This window comes from Cavia porcellus, unplaced genomic scaffold (assembly GCF_034190915.1).
Source record: "Cavia porcellus strain 051 isolate PalLab524CR breed Dunkin Hartley unplaced genomic scaffold, mCavPor4.1 scaffold_7, whole genome shotgun sequence".
Lineage (NCBI taxonomy): Eukaryota > Metazoa > Chordata > Mammalia > Rodentia > Caviidae > Cavia > Cavia porcellus.
Genome location: NW_026947490.1, coordinates 7,548,847 through 7,569,424, shown reverse-complemented (window position 1 = coordinate 7,569,424; position 20,578 = coordinate 7,548,847). Strand labels below are relative to the sequence as shown.

The following is a 20,578-nucleotide window of genomic DNA, read 5'->3' as shown; positions in this document are numbered from 1 at the left end:
AAATAGTTTTGATTAGGAATATTTGCTTACTTTATTTAATTTATTCTAGAATTATTAAATAAGTGGTAGTAGATTATTCATTGGAATTTTTTATTCAACCTTACTTTTAATTTCAAATCACCTTCCCAAATTGTTTCTATGAAAAATGAGTATCAAGTCTGTGTGATCTATCTTATATTCCTATTTTATTTATTCCTATTTATATGAATTTTATCATATAAATTATCTTGAATTATCATATAAACATAAACAACTCCTGAAAATAAAAGCCTTTGAGTTTGTCTTGTTCTGGTGAGGAGACACAAACTACACAGTAGGTCATTCATGAGAGATTACCATAAGAAAATTAGAATATAAAGAGTGAACTTAATGTATTTTTACATGATGAAACTGAATAGAGTACCACAAAGCTGTGGAAAACATTCAAAAAGGAAAATACTAAATGAAGTACACAGAACCACAGTATGAATGGATTACACATATCCAGTCATGGCTAAATTTCTGCGGCTAAAGGCGGCAGAAAAAATCAAAGGTAGCTATCAAATTGTTTCCATTGTTAGAAAAATAATCAGAAGATGAAGAATATTTTGGAGCTGGTGAAGATATTTATGATTTTATGGGTGATGTACTCACTAGTGTATGCACTGTGTACACTAAGGAACATCATACACTAAATATGTTTAGTTCTTTATATTGACATCTAAATGAAGCTGATAAGAATAAACATTGACAAATAAATGAATCTAGTTCTGTTGAATTAAATCAAACTTCTGGAGGACAGGTGGTGCTGAAGTGACCATCAGCTGGACGTAGAGACACGCTGATGGCTGGGAACGATGGGTCACCGGAATATTCTGCAGGATGTCCTGGTGTCTATCTGAACAGCAGGCTGCCCACAGAGATCCTGCATGAGAGGCCTTCAGGGTGCTTCTTTCTTGGTAGAAGGGACAAAAGATTAGAGCCAGGCTGAATCTCCAATATGAATGAGCTTCTGTCACTTTCTGGACCCAATGATGACTTAGACCCCAGGAGATGTCCTTGCAGTCCGCTGTGCCAACACGCTCAACTTTTCTCCAGGACCACAGGCAGAACTCCAGCAGAATCAGTGCTGCTGTCAGCAGTCATGCACATCCTCACCTGGGAAAGCTTGAAGTCCTGAGCACAGTTAAGGAGAAATGTACAAAGAAATCTTATCTCTTCTCAGAGAGCAAATACTGAAGGTGAGTTTGAAGCTTAGAGGCAGTAAACTGATTACTGCTTAAAGATTTCTTCCGTGTTCCAGAGGTTCTATGGTAGAAACTGTATTCTTGGAAAACAGAATGACTGATTTCTTAACACATTTCCTAATGCTACTGTGTTAATGAGTTTTCAATTCATTAAGAAAAATACCAAAGAAAATCAACTCAAATGAAGAAAGACTTATTCTGGTGCACACTGTCAGATATTTTGGCACACACCTTTAACCTTGTCATTCTAAGGCTTGTGGTGAAGTAGAAAACCTTAGTATTAGTGAATAGCACAGGAAAGTGGCTCACTTCATAGTGGCTAAGAGTGAAATAAAGAGAGAGACAGAGAAAGAGACACACGTACACAGAGAGAGAGAGACAGAGGCGGAGACAGAGACAGACACACAAAGACACAGAGAGACAGAGAGACAGAGAGAGACCCTAACATGATAGCTCCCCAGAGCATAAATTCCCAATCCACTCCTGAGGAGTAGATTCTTCTCTCTATATTTTCATTGTCTCTCAAGAATCGGATCAGGTTATAAACCCATCAGTGGATGAACTCACCAGAGAATTTAGATCCCTCTTAAATGGTAATCTTCCAAAACATCACCTGTGAACGTTGCTTTACTAGAGAGCGACCTTTCACAACAGGAGACTGTTGGCAATATTATCTATTAAAGCCACAACAATCACCATAGAAAACAACTTTACCTTGTGTGAATATCAACTTCTTAATAGCCCTATGGACAAAACCAAAATTATATATGTTTAAAATTTTGCTAGGAGCTATGTGAGAGTATATAAAGAACATAAAGGGAAGGTAACAGATCTCTGTATACAATGTTAATATTGTAGTCTATTTTTTCTCCCTTTCATTCTTACAAATTAAAGTACTCTCAAAAAACACCTTATTTCCACATTTCTCTGTGTACTGGTACTCCTGTGTGTTTATTTACTAAAATTTGAAGATTCATTTTAATATTATAATTATTTAATATATCTCATACATATACATTCATAAGTATATGTATCTTATATATGCTTATCTTATTTGCATATGTCGATATTTAATAAGTTTTAAATTGTGATCAAACCTTTCAAAAGGTGATCTACATTGTGATTGAATTGACTGTACTTTGCTGAAAGTACTGTGATAATATACTGATAGCAAATACAGATTACTCTTTTTACTCTTCCTACATTAGAAATTCTTATTTTATTGGCTAGTAAAATCTGACATGAAGTCATGATGTATAATACAATGTTCATAGTGTTTATATACAAAGTGTTATATATGTACATTATAAATATACGTGGTTTATTATATGATATCAGTATATAAGACATATATGCATTGGGCAGTGATCCAATTAAGTTATTCATTATATGATTTATCTGAAGTATTTATCGTTTTGTGGGTATGAGAACACTTAAATTCTACTTTAAACAAACTTTCAGTAATAGTTCAAAATTGTTGCCTACATTCACTACATATTGCCCTTCAAAAGTTGCTGATCTTAGAAGTAAAACCACATGTCCTTTGACCAGTGTCTCCTGTTTCTCTACAAGACATGTATATTTATGTTTTCCATTGACAAATCTTCATTACTCTTTTTTCATTGACATACTTGCTTACTTACAGAATGGATTGATTTCCATAAGAATTTTGAGTGTTATCGCCCGATCACAAGTAAGTTTGGAACAAACCTGCCATTCTATAGGCTTTCTCTTCACTTCATTGATTACTTCGTGTGTTATGCAGAAGTTTTTAGACTGGAGTAAGTCTATCTGGTTACATCATTATCTAAACAAGCAAAGTAGAGCTTTTCCATTACGTTTTATTCCAGCAATCTTATATTCTCATGTTACATAAACATATTTGTGTCAGACCCTTTGGAAATCATTTTGTACATAATAGGAGATGAAAGTTTCATTTCTTTCTTCTGCAGGTGAGTATCCAGATGTCTAGCACCATTTATTGAAAAGGATTTTTCTTCATTGTTTATGCCTATCATCATTATCAAAAACCAATTAAATCTGTGTGAAGATTTGTTTCTAGGCTCTATTTTATTCCATTGTTCTTCTTTTGCAGATATGACTATGCTTTGGTTATTAATGGGTTGTAGCCAATCTTGAAGTAAATCAGTATCAAACTTTGATTTTGTTGTGATTTATTAAATGTTTCCTAGCAGTTTCACAGAATTGTGGACTTTTTGTCCAACATATTTGAAAAGTGGCAAAAATAATTTATAGGTGTAGTATAAGACAATACGTAAGCTATTAACTAGTGATTTACTTTTTCTTTTTTTGAAATTCTGTATTACTTGTACCCTTTTTCTGTTTTTTTTTCTTTTTCTCTTTAAACAAAATATAAAAAAGACTAAATCTGTACATGGTGTTAGGTCTTTTGACCATTTTAGCAATTCTTCATAAACATAACCATGCCATATGTTTCCACTTATTTTTGTCTTCAACAATTTTATTACCAATATTTTAGAGATTTAAGTGCACAGATCACTCTCCTCTTTAATTAAATCTATTCCTAAGTATTTCATTTTGTAGTTCTTGCTAATGAGATTATTTTATTGATTTCTTTTCAAGTAGCTGAATAATAATGTGTCTAATCATTTAGTATGTTGATGTTGTATTTCTTTTGCAAGTTTGAATTTTTTCAGTGTCTTTTCTTTGTCTTTGAGAGGAGTCTATGTGTTTTTCCCTTGATTCTGTTAATGTAGTATATCACAATTATTAATATGAAGTCATTGAGCTATCCTTTCAGCACAGAGATGAATTCTGAATCATACTGTGAAAGGATCCATATAATGTGGTATGGATTTCAACTTGCTAATATATTGTTGAGAATTTCTGCACCTATGTTTTTCAGAGACATTGGCCTGTCATGTCTTTTCCAATAGTGTTCTGCCAACAGATTAATACTGGCATAATAAAATGAATATGGAATTACTCTTCCTTCAATTTTCAGGAGAATATATAAAAGTATGTGATAATTATGACATATCAACTATCACATTAAGAAATACCCTGAAGATTAACAAAGCATACTTCTGAGTATGTCTGTAGGGTGCTAATAGAGATGACTCACATGCAGGCCAGAAAAAGGAGAGAAGACTCACGTTGATGTGTCTGGCACCATCCAATGAGCTTGCAAACCAGGTGGAATGAAAGGAGAGGAAGCCTACTACATCTGGGAAGCTCTGTTCTGCTTTAACTATCCTTCTTCTGCTGCTACCGTCAGCCATGGTCACCAGTCTTCTAAGAAGACTGTTTTAGTGACACTCCATGGAGCTTCCAGTCCTTTATTCTTACAGTAGCACTCCATCCTTTATCCATTTTGTTCTGCAGCTTTCAGCTTCTTGAGCTGAACAGTGTCCGGATCCTCTGGTTCTCCAGGACACAGGAGGCCATCGTGAACTCCCCACCTTTGGTCCTGTAAGCCTACATAATAAATCCCCTTGCATAATTCTATACTGATTTTGTTTCTCTAGAAAATCCAAATCTACATGAAAATGATTCATAGTCGTTCTTTAAACATTTTAGAATGGGCCTGGGGATTTAGCTCAGTGGTTTGAGCACCTGCCAGGCAAATGTGAGGTTGTGAGTTCAATCCTTGGTACAAAAGAAAGAAAAAAAGAAAGAGTAAATGTTTTGTAAAATTCAGTCATAAATCTATCACTTCCTGAGTTTTTCATGATAGACATTTCATTACTGAGTAAATTTACATATCTGTATCACTGAGCCCCTCACTAAATTTGTCTCACATATTTCAAAAAGTGTGAATTTTCTTGAGACAGATATGATTCCAAAACACCATCAGCCAATCACTTTTTTCATCAGTCCACTAGTTGCATAGTTATAATACTTACCTATTCATGTCCCTGATCCAATCCTTTATCGGAGGTAATTAAACCTGGAGTGTCATATTTATTATTGTGCTGAGTTATAAAAGTAACAAATTCTTTTTTTTTTTTTTTTTTTTTTTTTGTCTTTTTCATTTTTATCGGTACCGGGGATCGAACTCACGACCGCCTGCTTGCAAGGCAGGTGCTTATGTCGCTGAGCTCAATCCCCAGCCCTAAAAGTAACAAATTAACATTTATGGAATTAGGAAATATCTAAAAAGGCTAATATGGATCCAATGCTTAAAAATAAGATGTACTTATAACTATTTTTGTTTCATTCCAGTATTTGATAATTTCAGCCTTTCTATGCTACTGCAGATAACTGTAGCACAAAGATAAAGTTAGAAAATTTACATTTGAATATTCAAAAAACAGCATTTGTCTTCAATGAACTAATAAGATTTCTCTGCTTAAACCAATTGTAAGCTGAAGCTTTCATGTTAATTCAGTTGAACAGTAGATAATAAAAACCTTTTGATTTAGTTTAAATTTAATGAATGGGAGATTTCATTTGGACTTGTCCTTCAGATAGTCATTTAAATAGTAGCTCCTGTAAAAATATTATTTTGAGGGGATTAAAAATATTGGGGTGAAGATTGGCAACAAAGGCAGCCTCTCCAGGACCTAGAATTGAGATACCTGGAATAAAAAAGTTAGTAATGAGGAAAAATAGTAAAGCTCTGAAAATCACAGAAATTCACATAGGAAAATTAGAAGGTTGAGAGAATCTGGAAAAAAATAAAGATAATGCATGGCAAATTAACAAAGCAGTCTGGAATGCTACCCCAGCGTCTGAGGAGGAGATCTCTTCCCCCCCAAAACACAAGGTAAATTGAAAAAGAACCAGTAGCCACAGGGAGAAAAAATGAACAGATGCACTAGCCCTAAGAAAACTCCATGGACATCATGAGATACAAACACAGATTTACTCTGAAAGTGACACAATCCATGAGGTAAGCTAGAGTTGAGGAAGAGAGTCAGGGTAGCATCCACCACACATGGCAGCAATTTGATCAGGAACCATTTGATGAAGGAGTTTATATGTAAGACTGAGCTACGCTAGGAATCAGAGGTCACAGAAAAATTTCACCTCATTCTCTGGGGCCATCCTGGCACAGTGATTGGAGAGGAGACTGCCAAAAAGATAGTCACAGAGAGGCTGTGAACTAGTAACAGATCCCTGAGGAATAGTAAGCAGTGGTGGCTCAGGTTGTAGGAAACAGCAGTCCCGCCCTCATGGTGAAAATCCAGCCAATCATCTGTTTTTCTAGGAGTCCAGAAGACTCCTAGCCCCCATAGGTGTTTATTCCAGCACAAAAATTGGTGATTTGCTTCCTGTTTTCCAAATGACCAGAAATATAGCTTGGTAAGGACATTTGCCATATCCTGGGATATATGGACAGAAAGACCTCAGAGCCAAGGGAGGCATCTCATGAAATATAGGCCACAAAGCTAATCAGCGATAGCAGTGACTTTGGGTGCACAGATCATTTAGAGTCCTTGGAGTGAATGGAGCCTTAAATGCAGATGATTATTCATAAGCTAACCACACCTATAAGAAAGATGGAGGAATTCACACAGCAAAAAGTCAGCATGGAAACAAAATAGGCCACAGGTTGTGCAAAGAAATTACTCAACTAAACGTGCAGAAGACTTTGTGGGGCATGCAAGGCTTATCTTTTTTTTTTTTTTTTTTTTTTTAGGGAATATTTTGATTTTGGTTTTAGTTTATTGTCCTATCTTTTGTTCTTTTTTCTTATTTTTCTTTTCTTTTTCTTGTATGTATTTTTCTGTTGCCTTTTACTCACTCCTTTTAACTTTCTTTTTTTTTAGTCTCACTTTTCTCTTCTACTTCTCCTGTCCTCATCTACTTTTTTTTTCTTTACCAAATTTTAATTTTACCCTTCCTCCCACTGGCTCTATTTTTATTGTCATTACTATTAAACTTTATTAATATTAAGTTATTTAGTTGAATTATTGCTGAATTCTTTTCTATTATTAATGATATACAGTTGATAGATATACTAATGATCGTACAGTTGTTACATTTAGTAGATATGTCAATATTTGGCTTAATCTGTGTCTGTGTTATTTTTGCAGATATCTTTTCTTAAAGATGCTATAGTTGGAGCTATTGTTAGTTCTTATGGTATGTCAGTAATTAGTTTGTCTTTGACTCTAATGTTATTGTTCATTTCCTTTATATTGTTAATGTTGGTATAGTTTACCTTCCATTGGTTTTTAGTCTGTGACAATATCTGACTTATCTTTCTGTTATCAGCATTACTACCAGTTTTCTTTCTCTAAAGAGTCTTGAGGATCAAGGCTCCAGTAGCTTGTACATGGAGAAAACTCTCAAATATTATACTGAGTAGCTTGAAGAATAACGTAAACACCAACCCTAACCAAACCCAAAGACTCATCATGTGGTGACAGAATCTAACTAAAGAGATCTCTATAATAGTGACAGAGTTTCTCTACTTTAACTGATCTTCAATCCACAGCAAAAGAACAACAGAGACTTGACAAATTAAGGTAAAAAGATGACCCCAAACTGCTAACTCTTCATGAACTGATTTCATGGACACTAAAGTACAGAGAGCTATAGGCAAATATATCAACCCAGGGAAGACATGTCAGCTCCAGAGTGCCTCTTGGGGCAGGCTGACCATTATCCATCCTGTGATGCAATTCATCTTGCTCCTGTACTCCAGGCATGTCCAGTCCCACGACCATAGGCTGACACTGGTCCATGGACTGTTGGCAGCTGGGTCACAGAGTAAGAGGTGGGCTGTGAGGAGAAAGTAAAGTTTCACCTGTATTTACAGAACCTCGTCATCACTGACATCTCTGCCTGAGCTTTGCCCCCTATCAAATCAATAGTAGAATTAGATTCTCTAGGAACAAGATCCTACTGTGAACAGCACAGATGCCGGATCTAGGTGGAATACTCCTATAAGAATCCAACCCCTGGCGATTTGAAGTGGAGCTGAGGGACTGATTCTAGCACTGGAGAGTGGCTGCAAACACAGGTTAGCATTAACAAGGAGGTTTGGCCATACAGAGAACCTAACGAATAAACACTTGCAGACTCATATCAAAATCTAATTTGTGAGGGATAATTATGCTGTATCTGATGGCAGAACAAAATGAGAACATGGACTAGACTAGACATGAGCAGTGACTCTTTGGGTGTCTCTGCTTCCTGTTGCATGCAGATGTGAATGTCATCTAGCTTTCCTGGTCTGTTCTATGCTTACAGATCTGCATGGGTAATACTTTACGCTGGTTTTGTTCTGTCATTTCATGCCATGTGCCTAGGGTGAGCTGCTTCTGTCCACATTCATTTTGCTATTAATTCAAAGTTTACTTATCGCTTCCTTAGCAGTTTAAGGAAGCTTCCAGGAAATAAAAATCCAACCTTTATGCTATCATAAGTTTTATCTTTTGTAATTTCCATTCATGGCATAACAGAAAATATCACCAAAATATGTTTCACTTATATAAATATGTGTTGGCTTTTCATTCTGTTCTTTCGTGATCTTTGAAACTATCTTTAGAAATATTATTAATAGCAGTATCATGTCATTCAGCGGCATTAGGAGTAAAAGCAGGAGCCACAGAAAAATCTTTTTTTCTCTGTTTTCTTCCCTCACACTTTGTTTTCCCAGTCAAAAATCATTCAAAATTATTCTTGCTAAATTTTAGACACGAAGTGAAGTATTTCAGTATGTTACATCTCTTCCTGAAACTTCAACCTTATCCTTGAAATGAAGCTCACCCAGTTTGCTCTTTGACTTTAAAGTTTAAGCTCTTTCTACTTTGGTATGAATTTTTTCTTAAGCTCCTGAGGGTCACATACCTAAAGAGATTTATCAAACTACAGAAGGAATCTGGGGGTCTCTGTGGATAACAGGCTACCTACAGACACACATTAGACTCGTCAAAAGTTCATTGAGGGGACAAATAAAAATAAGGACAGACCAAATCTCTAATGCCTTTGAGCTTTCAGCACTTTCTGGGCCCACTGGAGATGCAGACTTTGACAGATCCCTTTACAGCCACTGTGCCAACATATTCTTTTCTCCATCACCTCATCCTGACAACCCAGAAGGACGAATAGCTCCCTGAATGTCCAAGGCTACTTCTTTATTAAGAAAGTATAATTTCATGTGCACATGTAAGGGGAAACATACAAAAGAAATCTCATCTGTTTCAGAAAGTACATTTTGAAAGGTGAGTTTGAAATTCATAGAAGTAAATTGAAATTGGGTTGAGTCTCTCTTCCCAATTTCAGAGGCTCTGTGGTAAAAATTGCCTTCATTGGAAAACAGAGATATGGAGTAATTATATCACTGTAGAATGTCTTCCACTTTTGTGAGTGCCAGTTTTTCAAGCTATCCGATGGGAAGAATAATAATTACATGTGTCTAAATTTTATTAAGAGATCCATGGGATGTGTATAGAAAATAAAAAGTCAGAATACAGATCCTCACATATTATGGAGACAGTGTAAATATTCACTCAAATGTAACCATTTTTTTAAATCCCTTTCCAGTTTTTATAGGTAATTTTAGGGAATAACTAACACTTTAAAATTAATCTTAATGTTGCTTGATTCAATGTATGACATAGGTATAAGTTTATACAAAAATATATATGTAAGGTTACATGGATGCATATGTACCTAGCATATCCTTATGTCTTACATGTAAGATGAATATATACATATGCACATAATCTTAAAACATCAACTACAAAGGGATAATATCACTACACACTACTGAGGCATTTCTACAATAGTGTTTACAAAAATTCAGTGTCAGAGGTTTTTAGTTTGATATTGTCTTTTGTTTATTTTGTTTCATTAGCTTTGAAGGACATATCTTAAAAATCACAGCTCAAACCAAAGCAATCAACATATTCCCCTATGTTTACTATGAAAAATTTTACGTTTTCAAGTTCTTCAGTTGTGATTAAACAATTTTGATATAATTTTGCATACGGTGTGAGATAAAGGACATCAGCTGTATCCAACAACTATAATTACTAGAGGATATATGTGCATTTAGTTACGTTTTCAATTCCTCAAGCTTTAACACTTCCTCGTTACCAAGACTGATTAGTAACAAGTGGATATTATTGCACATGACTGGCTGACAAAAATCAAGCCCTGTCCAAACCCCTGTCTTTGTAGCTACCATCACCTAGAACAGGTCATGTGGCATAGTGACAGGCAAAGAGGTTTAAACAACAGGAAAAGGATTGTGCCGCCCAGCATAGAGGAAGGTACTCAGCAAGGTTCCATTGTCTTCACCACCTGTCTTTCCTACTTTTCCAAGCCAGGACTATAAATGCGATGTTAATCATTTTCAGCAACCACTGTGAAATCACCATCATATGGCAACTGGACTACAGAAAGAACAACGGACCTCAAAATCTTTCAGATATGTTGGAGCAGGGATTGTTGTCTTTGCCATGTATTCCAAACTTCTTGTTTTGTATATTTCAAATAATTAACCTGACACTTAGTATAGTAACCACTTTTTAGTATAAGTCTAAGCTGGGATTTTTTATTGGTCTCCCTATTCCAATCAGATTATTATTCACACGACATTAATTTTGGCTACATTTATTTTTGTTTGTGTGTAGATATAAAGGTGATAAATAAATATTTAAAGAATTAGAAAGTAGGAATGAGCTACTCACTAATAAAAATAATTTAGTTCTCACAAATAAAAAATAATTTACTTACCCTGAATTGCATCCAATAAATAGACATTAAGGAGACTAAAGTTTCAAAAACAGATGATGATACTGATAAAGGATACCACAGTTCTCAATGAATCTACGTTTTTATTAAGAAAATGCTTTGTTCCATCTTAGTATATGACAATATTGTGAATTTTCTGTGCATCTGAAAATAGCTGTAGTACAGAAACAAAAAGAAAGTTATGAAAATTTATATTTGAATATTACACAAATACTATCTCTCCTCAGTGATAGGATGGAACAACTCAGTTTACATTAAGTGGAAACACAAATTTTCTTTTTTTTTTTTTTTAAGGGTCTTTGACCCTTTCATTTTATTAAAATGGCATGTAAATATTAAAACAGCATACTGATCACATTATACTTCTGCTTGCCCCAGGTATGAAGCTGGGGAGTGGAGTGGCATGAAGCCTTCCTCCTGAAGGTTGCAGACTCATGCATTGAGCAATTCATGTTCTTTATCAGTTTTCCCAACAGCATCAGGATTTGATAAGGGGTCCAGGTCAGCGAAGAGGCTGAACCAGGCAGTCAGGTCCGAGGCAGCCTTGGCAGGCTCTTTCAGTGCAGGGCTCTTGTCATTTGGATTGCTTGTCTTTGGTGCTGGCCAAGGAGTAGGAGGAGGACTGACATTGCTCTCTGACCAGCCTTGTAGGGAGGCTTGTAAATCTTTCATATTTTGGTCTAACAGCTGCGAAGGGAGGAATCCGGAGCCAGTCTGGAACTTGGCATCTGGCTCTCCCAGGGCCCCCGCTGGTGCTGGCTCTTTTAGCCAATTGTCTCCAAACACAGCTGCCCACTCTTTGCTGAACTCGCCCTCTTCCAGGGAGGAAGCGTTGAAGATCTCACTCAACAGCAGCAAGTCATCCTTGTCAGCGCTGTCGGGTTCTGGGGTCTCAGCCATCGGGCCCAGGCAAGCACCTTCCTCAGGTTTCATGTCTAACAGTTCATCCATAGGTCCTGAACGTGCATTTTGGGTAGAAGTTTTGTCTGAAGTAGATAAAATATTTTTTTCATCTTCATTGTCAAAACTGGAGGATTCCTTGCATTGGTTTTCATCTTCTAATGAAATTAATTGACGTGGCTCCTGGCCTGCTGCCTCTGTGCTATCCTGCTGGGCAATCCTCTTCTTCTCTTCTTTCTCAACGAGTTTTTTCATAGGGTCTTGCAAACTCTTTAGTGTGGTGAACTTATATGGCTGATAGCCCTTGAAGCTCTCATGGATGGCTGCCATAGTTCATGGTAATTCAGGTGCCCAGCAAACAATTCTCTTTGGCTTGAAGTTATTGGGTAAAAAGCTTTCAGCTGAACTTGTTCCTAGAGTGGTCCTTTCATGGCAAAGCCTGATTTGCCATGGAGATTAGTAGCAAGGGGCGTAGCATCTTCTATAGCAAAAGGGTTGGTAGCTACAACATCCAGCTCCGTATCCAGAGCCAATGCCATATCCACAGCCATAGCCACAACCAGAGCCGTATCCATAGCCATAGCCACAGCCAGAGCCGTATCCACAGCCAGAGCCACAGCCAGAACTATATCCACAGCCAGAGCCACAGCCAGAACTATATCCACAGCCATAGCCACAATCAGAGTTGTATCCACAGCCAAATCCACAGCCAGAGCAGTATCCACAGCTGGAGCCGTATCCACAGCCCCTGCAGGAGTTTCCACAGTAGTTGTAACACATGGTGTCAGGATATCAGCTTTTAGTTGAGGAGTAGGAGGCTGTTTCTCAATTGCTAATGCCGTCTGCTCTTCCCAGTCCTTTATATACTCCCCTGGGATGGATGGGTCATAGCTCACATGGACCCTGTTCTCTTGTTTTACAACCATGTGCCTAAAATGAGTATGCTCTGTGCACATTCATTTTGTTAGGAATTCATAATTTGCTTCCTAATTCCCTAGCCATTTTTAGAAACCTTTAAGGAAATAAAGCTATATTTTTCTAAATGCCTAAGCATCTGCTCCTATAATCTGATTTTTCATAATTTCCTTTCATCACCATGATGTAAAGCAACACACCACCAAAGTACGTTTGACCCATAAATATATGTTTTCCTGTCATTCTGTTCTTTCATGCTCTTTGTAACCTCCTATTATATAATACTACTAAGTCAACAGTCAATTTAATATCAGCAAAAAGATGTACAGCAGCAGGGGCTGGAGCATCATCTTGATTTTTTTCTTTCTTCTTCTCGTACACTGATTTCCCCATGAAAATTACTTGAAATTATTTTTTTCTAGAATTTGTACAAAGAATTGAGTATACTAACTTGCTGCATCTCCCTCTTGAAATTTTCTCTTTCTCTTGATAAAGTATAACTTTTATAGCCTATCCTTTTGCCACAAACTTATGACCCTTTCTTTCTTTAATGCTAAAATTGCTTTTTTTAAAATTCCTGATTTCTAAGTTATGTAGGAAGATTTATCATCAATAGGTTAAAGAGAAACCTTGTTGTTGAAGTGTAATTAAATCCAAAAAGTGAGCTGGACTTGGAAGATCACTCAAACTCTACTCAGATGTTTGTGTTATATCATTGCTTCCCATTAAAATCTAATTAATTAATAGTTAATACTTTCTGATCAGAATGTCTAATATGAAATGAGAAAAATGATTTATAGGCTGAGTATTTCAATAAAAAAGAAACAAAATTTTGTCAATATTTGCAGTAATTTGATAACTGATGAAGTCTCGCCACCACTTTTGAATTTTTATGGAAATTGCAATGTTTCTATACATTATTCTGAGGATTCAAACAATTGAACATTATTTATTACAATCCATGAACATAGTGTCTTCCAGGATTTCTTTCACCAAAGTTTTATAATTATTACTGTAAAGATTTTCACAACTCAAATTTTTACTAAAGTATTTTATATAAATATCGGTGCCTTCTAAAAAGGATTATTTTCTTCATTTCTTTTTTCAAAAAGCTTAATATTAAAGTACAGAAGTACAAATAAAGTTTGTTTTCACCTTCTATCCTAAAATTTTATACTATTCATTTTTTGCTTCTAAAATTTTTTAGTAGTATCTTTGGGGATTTCCACAGATAAGATCACGCCATCCTAAAAGCAAGGACTCGTTTTCTTCCTTTCTTATTCGAATGACTCTTGGTGTTGTATAATTGCTTTTGCTAAGATTTGAAATATAATGTTGAAAAAAGGTGGCAGGAATGATTATCTTTGTTTTGTTCTTGACGTTACAGAAGTTTTCAACTTTTCCTATGGACTTGTTTCTCTATAAGCCATATCATGTTCTATTGCACTCCATCCCCAAATTAACTTTTTGAGTTTTTTAATACCATAAAGGATCTTAAATTTCATTACTTTTTTCTGCTTCTAATGAGATGGTTATTGTTTTCCTCCTTTGTTCTATTAATAAGGTATAATATACTCACTGACTTGAGTGTATTAAGTCATCCTTGTGCTCCAAGAATAAATCCCACTTGATCATGGGAAATGTGTTTTCCCTAAAAGTTAGTGTTTTTTTTTTTACTAGTATGTCATTTTGATTTTTGCCCCTATATTTATCAAGAATGTTCATCTCTAGTTTTCTTCAAGAAACAATACAATTGTCCTGTTTTGTTTGCTATCAGAATACTAGCATCATAAACAAATGCAGAAATATTTCCTCTTCAAATTTTTGGAATAATCTGTGAAGGATTTTTATTATTTCCTCTTTTAATATTTTATAGAATTTGGTCATGTTTATCTGTGGGCTTACCTTGATGGAAGACTTTTCACTATTGATTCATTTCTGTTACTTACAGTTTATACATTTATTACCTTGTAATTTACCTTTGGTAAGTTGTATGTTTCTAAAATCTTATCCATTTCTTCTAACATGACCAATTGCTGTTGTATAGATATGTGTAGCTGTATTTCTGATTCTTTGTGTTTCCACAGTACCGTCTTTCCTGTCTGATATTAGTAGGTCTCTCTTTCTTAACTTCAGTAAAGTTTGGCCAATTTTGTTGATCTTTTTACAAACACTATTTATTTTAATTGATTTTTTTCTCTACTCTGTATTTAACTTCTTTCTGCTGCTATCTGTATTACTGTCTTTTTTCTACAAAATTTGAGTTTTAACTTTACTGAATTTTCTAGATCCATGAGTTGTAGACATGCATGGGCTGTATATTTGGGATATCTCAGCTATATTGTTTAATTTCTTATATTTGGAAATTTTCTGCAGTACATTTCACTATTGATATCTAAACTCACGTGGATTGGAAATATATACGATATTGTCAAAATCTTTGCAATGGGTGAATATATGCTTGAATATAATATATTATATATCATGGCAAACTGTGTGCTCTTAATAAGACTGTATGTTTTGATGATATCACTTGAAGTATTCTCTTCATGTCTATCAAGTCTTTTCATATGTAAAACAAATTTTTAAGATACGTAAAGAGACAAATGTAAGAAAATCTTAGAAAAAAAAGCTTAGAGACAAACTCATGCATATGCAGTGACAACATGCACCATATAAACAAGGAATCACCGGACTGCTCACTAGGTGGTGTTGGAGGAGCTGGTTCACCACAGTGAAAAAGGAAAATGAAGCAACATATAAAATGATAGATTTCAGGTAGACTCACAATTCACATATTAGCTATCAAGAAATGTAAATACAAGCTAAAATTATTTCTCATATCTCAAGTGAGAAATGTTAGAAAGTTACACATTAACAAGATTTCAAATAGATCTTAAATAAGAACTGCAGTTTTAGAGACTGGACCAGTGCAAATACACTGGGCAGTAAACAAACTGTATCCATAAAATGCAACATGCACACACTTCCCCTCAGCAATTTGTATCAGGGGTTGATTCTCCTGGAAGCACAGGGGAACACTACTTATTAGAGCAGTGCTGTGGAGAAGAAACCTGGGGAGACACCTGTGATCACCGATACACTGAAAAGGCAAAGTTTTGAGTATGTGCCACGTGATAGGCCATTCAACAACTAGAAATAATAATAGAATAATGGCCTTCACCAGTGTTCTTGCTTCCTGATTCATGGCTATAAAATGGTCATTAGAAATAATGATCTGAATGTATAGTATGTTACTAACACAGATGAATCTTTCACTACAAATCACGCTAACAGACAAAAAAGCCAAGATATATATTGTTATCTACACAGTGTCAATATATTTATGCAATTAAATTTGAATATGTCAAGTTGAAGATTGTTGATTTTATGGATTTTTGCAGTATTTGCACTACTTGCATATAAGTAATAGACATTTTGAAGTGGACCCACATCTAGACATGAAATTCATTTATGATGCATACACAACACATATAACCTGAAGACAATTTTTTAAAATTATTTTTAAGAATTCTGTGTGAAATATTCTTCCAATTGTAATAACTCTAAACAGTTTGAGATGGGAGATTCCAGATTCTAGATTTTCTATTAGGATACTGAACCTTTAAAATAGCCATCCCTATTAAAACCCTGCTGGTATGCAGGGGACAGTTGAATATAAAATACCATAAGCCATTAAAGGATTGTGAATGACAAATGTAAATATTTGTAGGGATAAAAATAAAAATAGTAGAATATCCATTAAAAATATTGAACAAAAATTTAAAAATAGAAAAATCTGTGTGAGCAAAATACATATATATGAAAATATATGTCTTGATCATAGAACACATTGCATGATTAAATTTATAAATACATCTTACAATAAAAGACACGTCAAGAACAATTGCATAATTATATGCAAAGGAAGTGGGTGTATTTTAAGTATTTTAGGGGATTAATAGTAAAGTGCCTTTTCCATAACAATTTTTTTTATTTAAACATCCACCATAGTCTGAACACTCCTCCTTGATTAGAAGCATACAACACTTTTCTAGCAAACAAAAACATTTTGTTATGCCCTCATCCACTTTACTCACTAGATCTGCCTCTGGGATTCTAGTTTTCCCCAAAGTCAAAATGACCACGAATTCATTCAGGACATCAAGGCAGCCATGACAACATAGCTAAGACACTTGTGACAGTGGGTTTCCAAGACTGCATCAGAAAACGGTAAAAACAATGTGGTAAATGATTTTGGTGTGAGGCAAGGGTGTGCCTTGTACTGTAATAAACTTACTTACCCATTCACTGTGTTTTTCAGTCTTACTTTAATTAAAATGAGTTATATACACTTGAGGGAAAATTAGGTGAAAATGTCAAAATTACATTTTCCAAACTCACAATCCTGTACGATGTATATCCACATGCTGGAGATCCTGCTTCCTTGGCCTTCAGCTTTTTGGCTTGTTATCTAACATCTGTGTAAGATCAGAACACACTGCTGGCTGACATAGAAACAGTCCTTAGTCTCAATCTTTTTTTTTCAGCTACTACTGCCAGCTAGGATTGGTCCCATCACAGCACAGTGGCTTGAAATTGCTGAATACTTTGAAAGGAATGCCCTTTAAGATTTCTTTGTCTTCATCAGCTCTTCCAGTTCTGTTTTCACAACTTGAATATCAGAATGTCATTGGTCATTCTCTGCAATTGGTGTGAGACCATCGATACAGAAGTCAAGCGGCTCATATAGGGAACAGGAAGAATACAAATTCCAGTCCATTGTGATTTCTTTGAGGTCCTTTCATAGCTTTATGTATAAAAGATTTCCTCATGCAGTACTATAGAAAGTGCTATTTTAAATTAATATTAATATTTTATTACCATCTAATAAACCACTATCATGTCAATACTCCAGCACTGATGCATTAATTTTATAAATAAATTCTTATTCTTATCAATTGCCCAACCCCAATACATTACTCATACGAGTCAGGATGTTCAGAATGTGGCAATTATTTTTTTGTTGAAATATAAAGGAAATTAATAACCGCTTAATTAACTATAAAATATATAAAAGCAGCTAATATTTGAATTAAACCAATAAAAGTGTATCCCAAATTGTTGGTTAAAAGATGATCCAAGAGATGGAAAAAATCCAAAACTCAAAGATAACAGTGACACAAAGGAGACAAAATTTCTTAGTAAAAAATTTATTAAGAAAACTACTTGTTTGTTACATTACAGTATATGCAAAATACAGAGCTCAAGATTCTCAAGATAGTTTTACAATAAAGAAAGACAAGTTAAGTAATTTATATTTCAATACTCAACACAATAAAATCTGTCTACAGTAATGTGATGAAACTATTCCACATCAAGAGTAAGTAGAAGCAGCAATCTTAACTCAGTGGTCCAGAAGACAACAATCAACCTCTCTTTTGGTTTGAAGTTAGTGGATAGAGAAGATTTCAACTGAACTTGTCCTTGAAGTGGTTACTTCAGAGACAAAGCATGACTTGTCAAGGTGATTAGCAGCAAGAAGAGTAGTATCTTCTGTAGCAAAAGGGTCGGAAGCTACAGCAGCCAGAGCCGTATCCACAGCCATATCCACAGCCAGAACTGCAGCCAGAGCCGTACCCACAGCTAGAGCCGTACCCACAGCCCCTGCAGGAGTTTCTGTAGTAATTACAACACATGGTGTCAGATGAGTTTTCAGGTCAGGAGCGGGAGAGCTTTTTTCAAGTGTGAATCTCATCTCTCCCAGCCCCATTATATACCTACAGGAGAGGATGGGTCATACCTCACATGAACTTCCTTCTCTCATTTTCCAACCTTGTGCCTTAAAATGATGTCATTCTATTCACAGCCATTTACTTAGGAATTCACAGTTTACTTACTGCTGCCCCAGGAGTTTTCACAAGCCTTCAAGGAAATAAATGTGTATTTCTAAAAGTTGAAACTTATACAACCATAATTTCATTCTTGAGTGTGTCATGAAATGATACAGCACAGCATCAAAATATGTTCAACCCACAAATAGATGTTTACTTGTTTCTTTGTTCTTTTAAGAGCCTAGAAATCATCGTGTGCTAAACAGTACTATTAAGAATCAGAATTATTATTTCTAGCAACAGCAAAAACAACAGTAGCAGTAGAATCATTGTGCATTCTTTTCTTCCTTTCCTCACTTTATTTTTTACACCAAACCACTCCAAATTACTTTTCTGGGATTTCAGACCAAGTACTGAGTTTTTCAACCACTCTTTGATACTTTCTCTTTCTCTTTAAGGGGCGGTTGTCTATCTTAATCTTTTCTGGAAGGTACTTGAATTTAAAATTGTGACAGCAATGTGATGAGATTTATCATGCATGATTTTGGGAAATTTTTTCTCAGCAAGTCAGTGCAGAGGAATGAAATTGATTGGTTTTGTAAGTTCTTTCAACTGAAATCCAACTAAGATCAGTTCTTAAATACATGTCATTAGTAAGATGCACTCTCATTGACTGTGCCCAATGTTCCTGCCACCCATAAAAATTAAATTGATCAATATCTAGTACTTCCATATTAGTGTTATTGATGGAATATTGAGAATTGGTTTGGTCACAGGATCAAAGAGTATTTCAAAGAATACTCTTTGTGCTTTATTACACTCATTGCTTATTAAAATAAATATTAATGCATTATAATTCAATGTTACTGAAAGAGTAGATTTTAAATAATTGTAACCTCCCCAAAGTGATGAATATGTGTATGTCTTATTCATCTGTACTTATCAATTAGTTTGCAATAATATTTCCACATAATCTTTCAGTTTAGTTTTGTGTGTCTGTTCCAGAACAGTATTTTAATAAGAATATTTACTTACACTATATCTGATGGATCCTAACAATTATAATATCAATGGTTTTTTACTGTTCATTGGTCATTCTTATTCATCTTTATTTTTAACTTCATATCATTCTCTTCCTTTGTTACTATAATTGTAGATTTTTAGTCCATGACTTCAACTTTATTCCCAAAATATTATTCAACGTCATTAGGCCTTTGAATTCTTTTGTGTTTTCTTTACTCTGAAATCTTCTTAGTTCCCACACTATAAATCTGATATGCTTCTACTGAGTCAGCTATCACATATAAAAATAAAGCAAAACCAGGACCTTTTCAAAGTCCATGTACATTCTCTCTTGAGAAAACGTAAGGTCATGCAACCACTTAAAGAGGAATATACAGAGAAATCTCATCCCAATCCCTGTGTCCCTTTTCTGTCAACTAGGTCCCACCTCTTAAATTTCTATCACCCTGCAATAATGATTTCGGATTATAATCCATCAGTGGATTAACACACTCATTAGGTTAGAATCCTTTTAAGCAATCACCTTCCAAAACAGCCTGTGACTAAATTTTCATCAGTGACCTTCATCACAATAACCATTTGGAAACATTTCATATCTAAACCCTAACTACAGCCAGGGTAATGTCCTGAACCTGTATGAACATCAGTTTCTAAAACAACCATTTAGAAATGAAAAGTTATGCACGTTTAAAATTTTGCCATAGGTCTAGTAGGGGTTTTCAGGAACTAGAAAGAGCAGTGTACAGATCCTCACACAGTGATACCTCAGTTATCGAGCTCACTTCATTTCAAATTCATATTCGAACACCAAAAATTTCAAGAACTGAACATAGCTGTCCCATAAGAAATAATGGAAAATAAAATAATTGTTTCTAAAGCCCAAAAATTACTACTGATGATATCTCTAACTTTCTCTGGAGTCATAGTAATGTGATTTTTTGCAAATAAAGTGCAAAATAAAAGCACAATGACAATTATTTCAAT

At 35.0% G+C, this 20,578-nt stretch overlaps 2 protein-coding genes across 2 annotated transcripts; both read right to left on the bottom strand.

The window, feature by feature from the left end:
* Positions 1-11,193: 11,193 nt before the first annotated feature.
* LOC111755993 (islet cell autoantigen 1-like) lies at positions 11,194-12,174 on the bottom strand. The gene has a single exon (XM_063252521.1). It carries the CDS (start codon positions 12,150-12,152, stop codon positions 11,355-11,357), a length of 798 nt encoding a protein of 265 aa, XP_063108591.1. The 5' UTR covers positions 12,153-12,174; the 3' UTR covers positions 11,194-11,354.
* A 6-nt stretch (positions 12,175-12,180) lies between these two features.
* Positions 12,181-18,460, bottom strand: LOC111755987 (keratin-associated protein 21-2-like). The gene is made up of 2 exons (XM_063252436.1): positions 18,274-18,460; positions 12,181-12,613 (listed from the first exon to the last, which is right to left on the bottom strand). Exons 1-2 carry the CDS (start codon positions 18,434-18,436, stop codon positions 12,279-12,281), a joined length of 498 nt encoding a protein of 165 aa, XP_063108506.1. The 5' UTR covers positions 18,437-18,460; the 3' UTR covers positions 12,181-12,278.
* Positions 18,461-20,578: the final 2,118 nt, after the last annotated feature.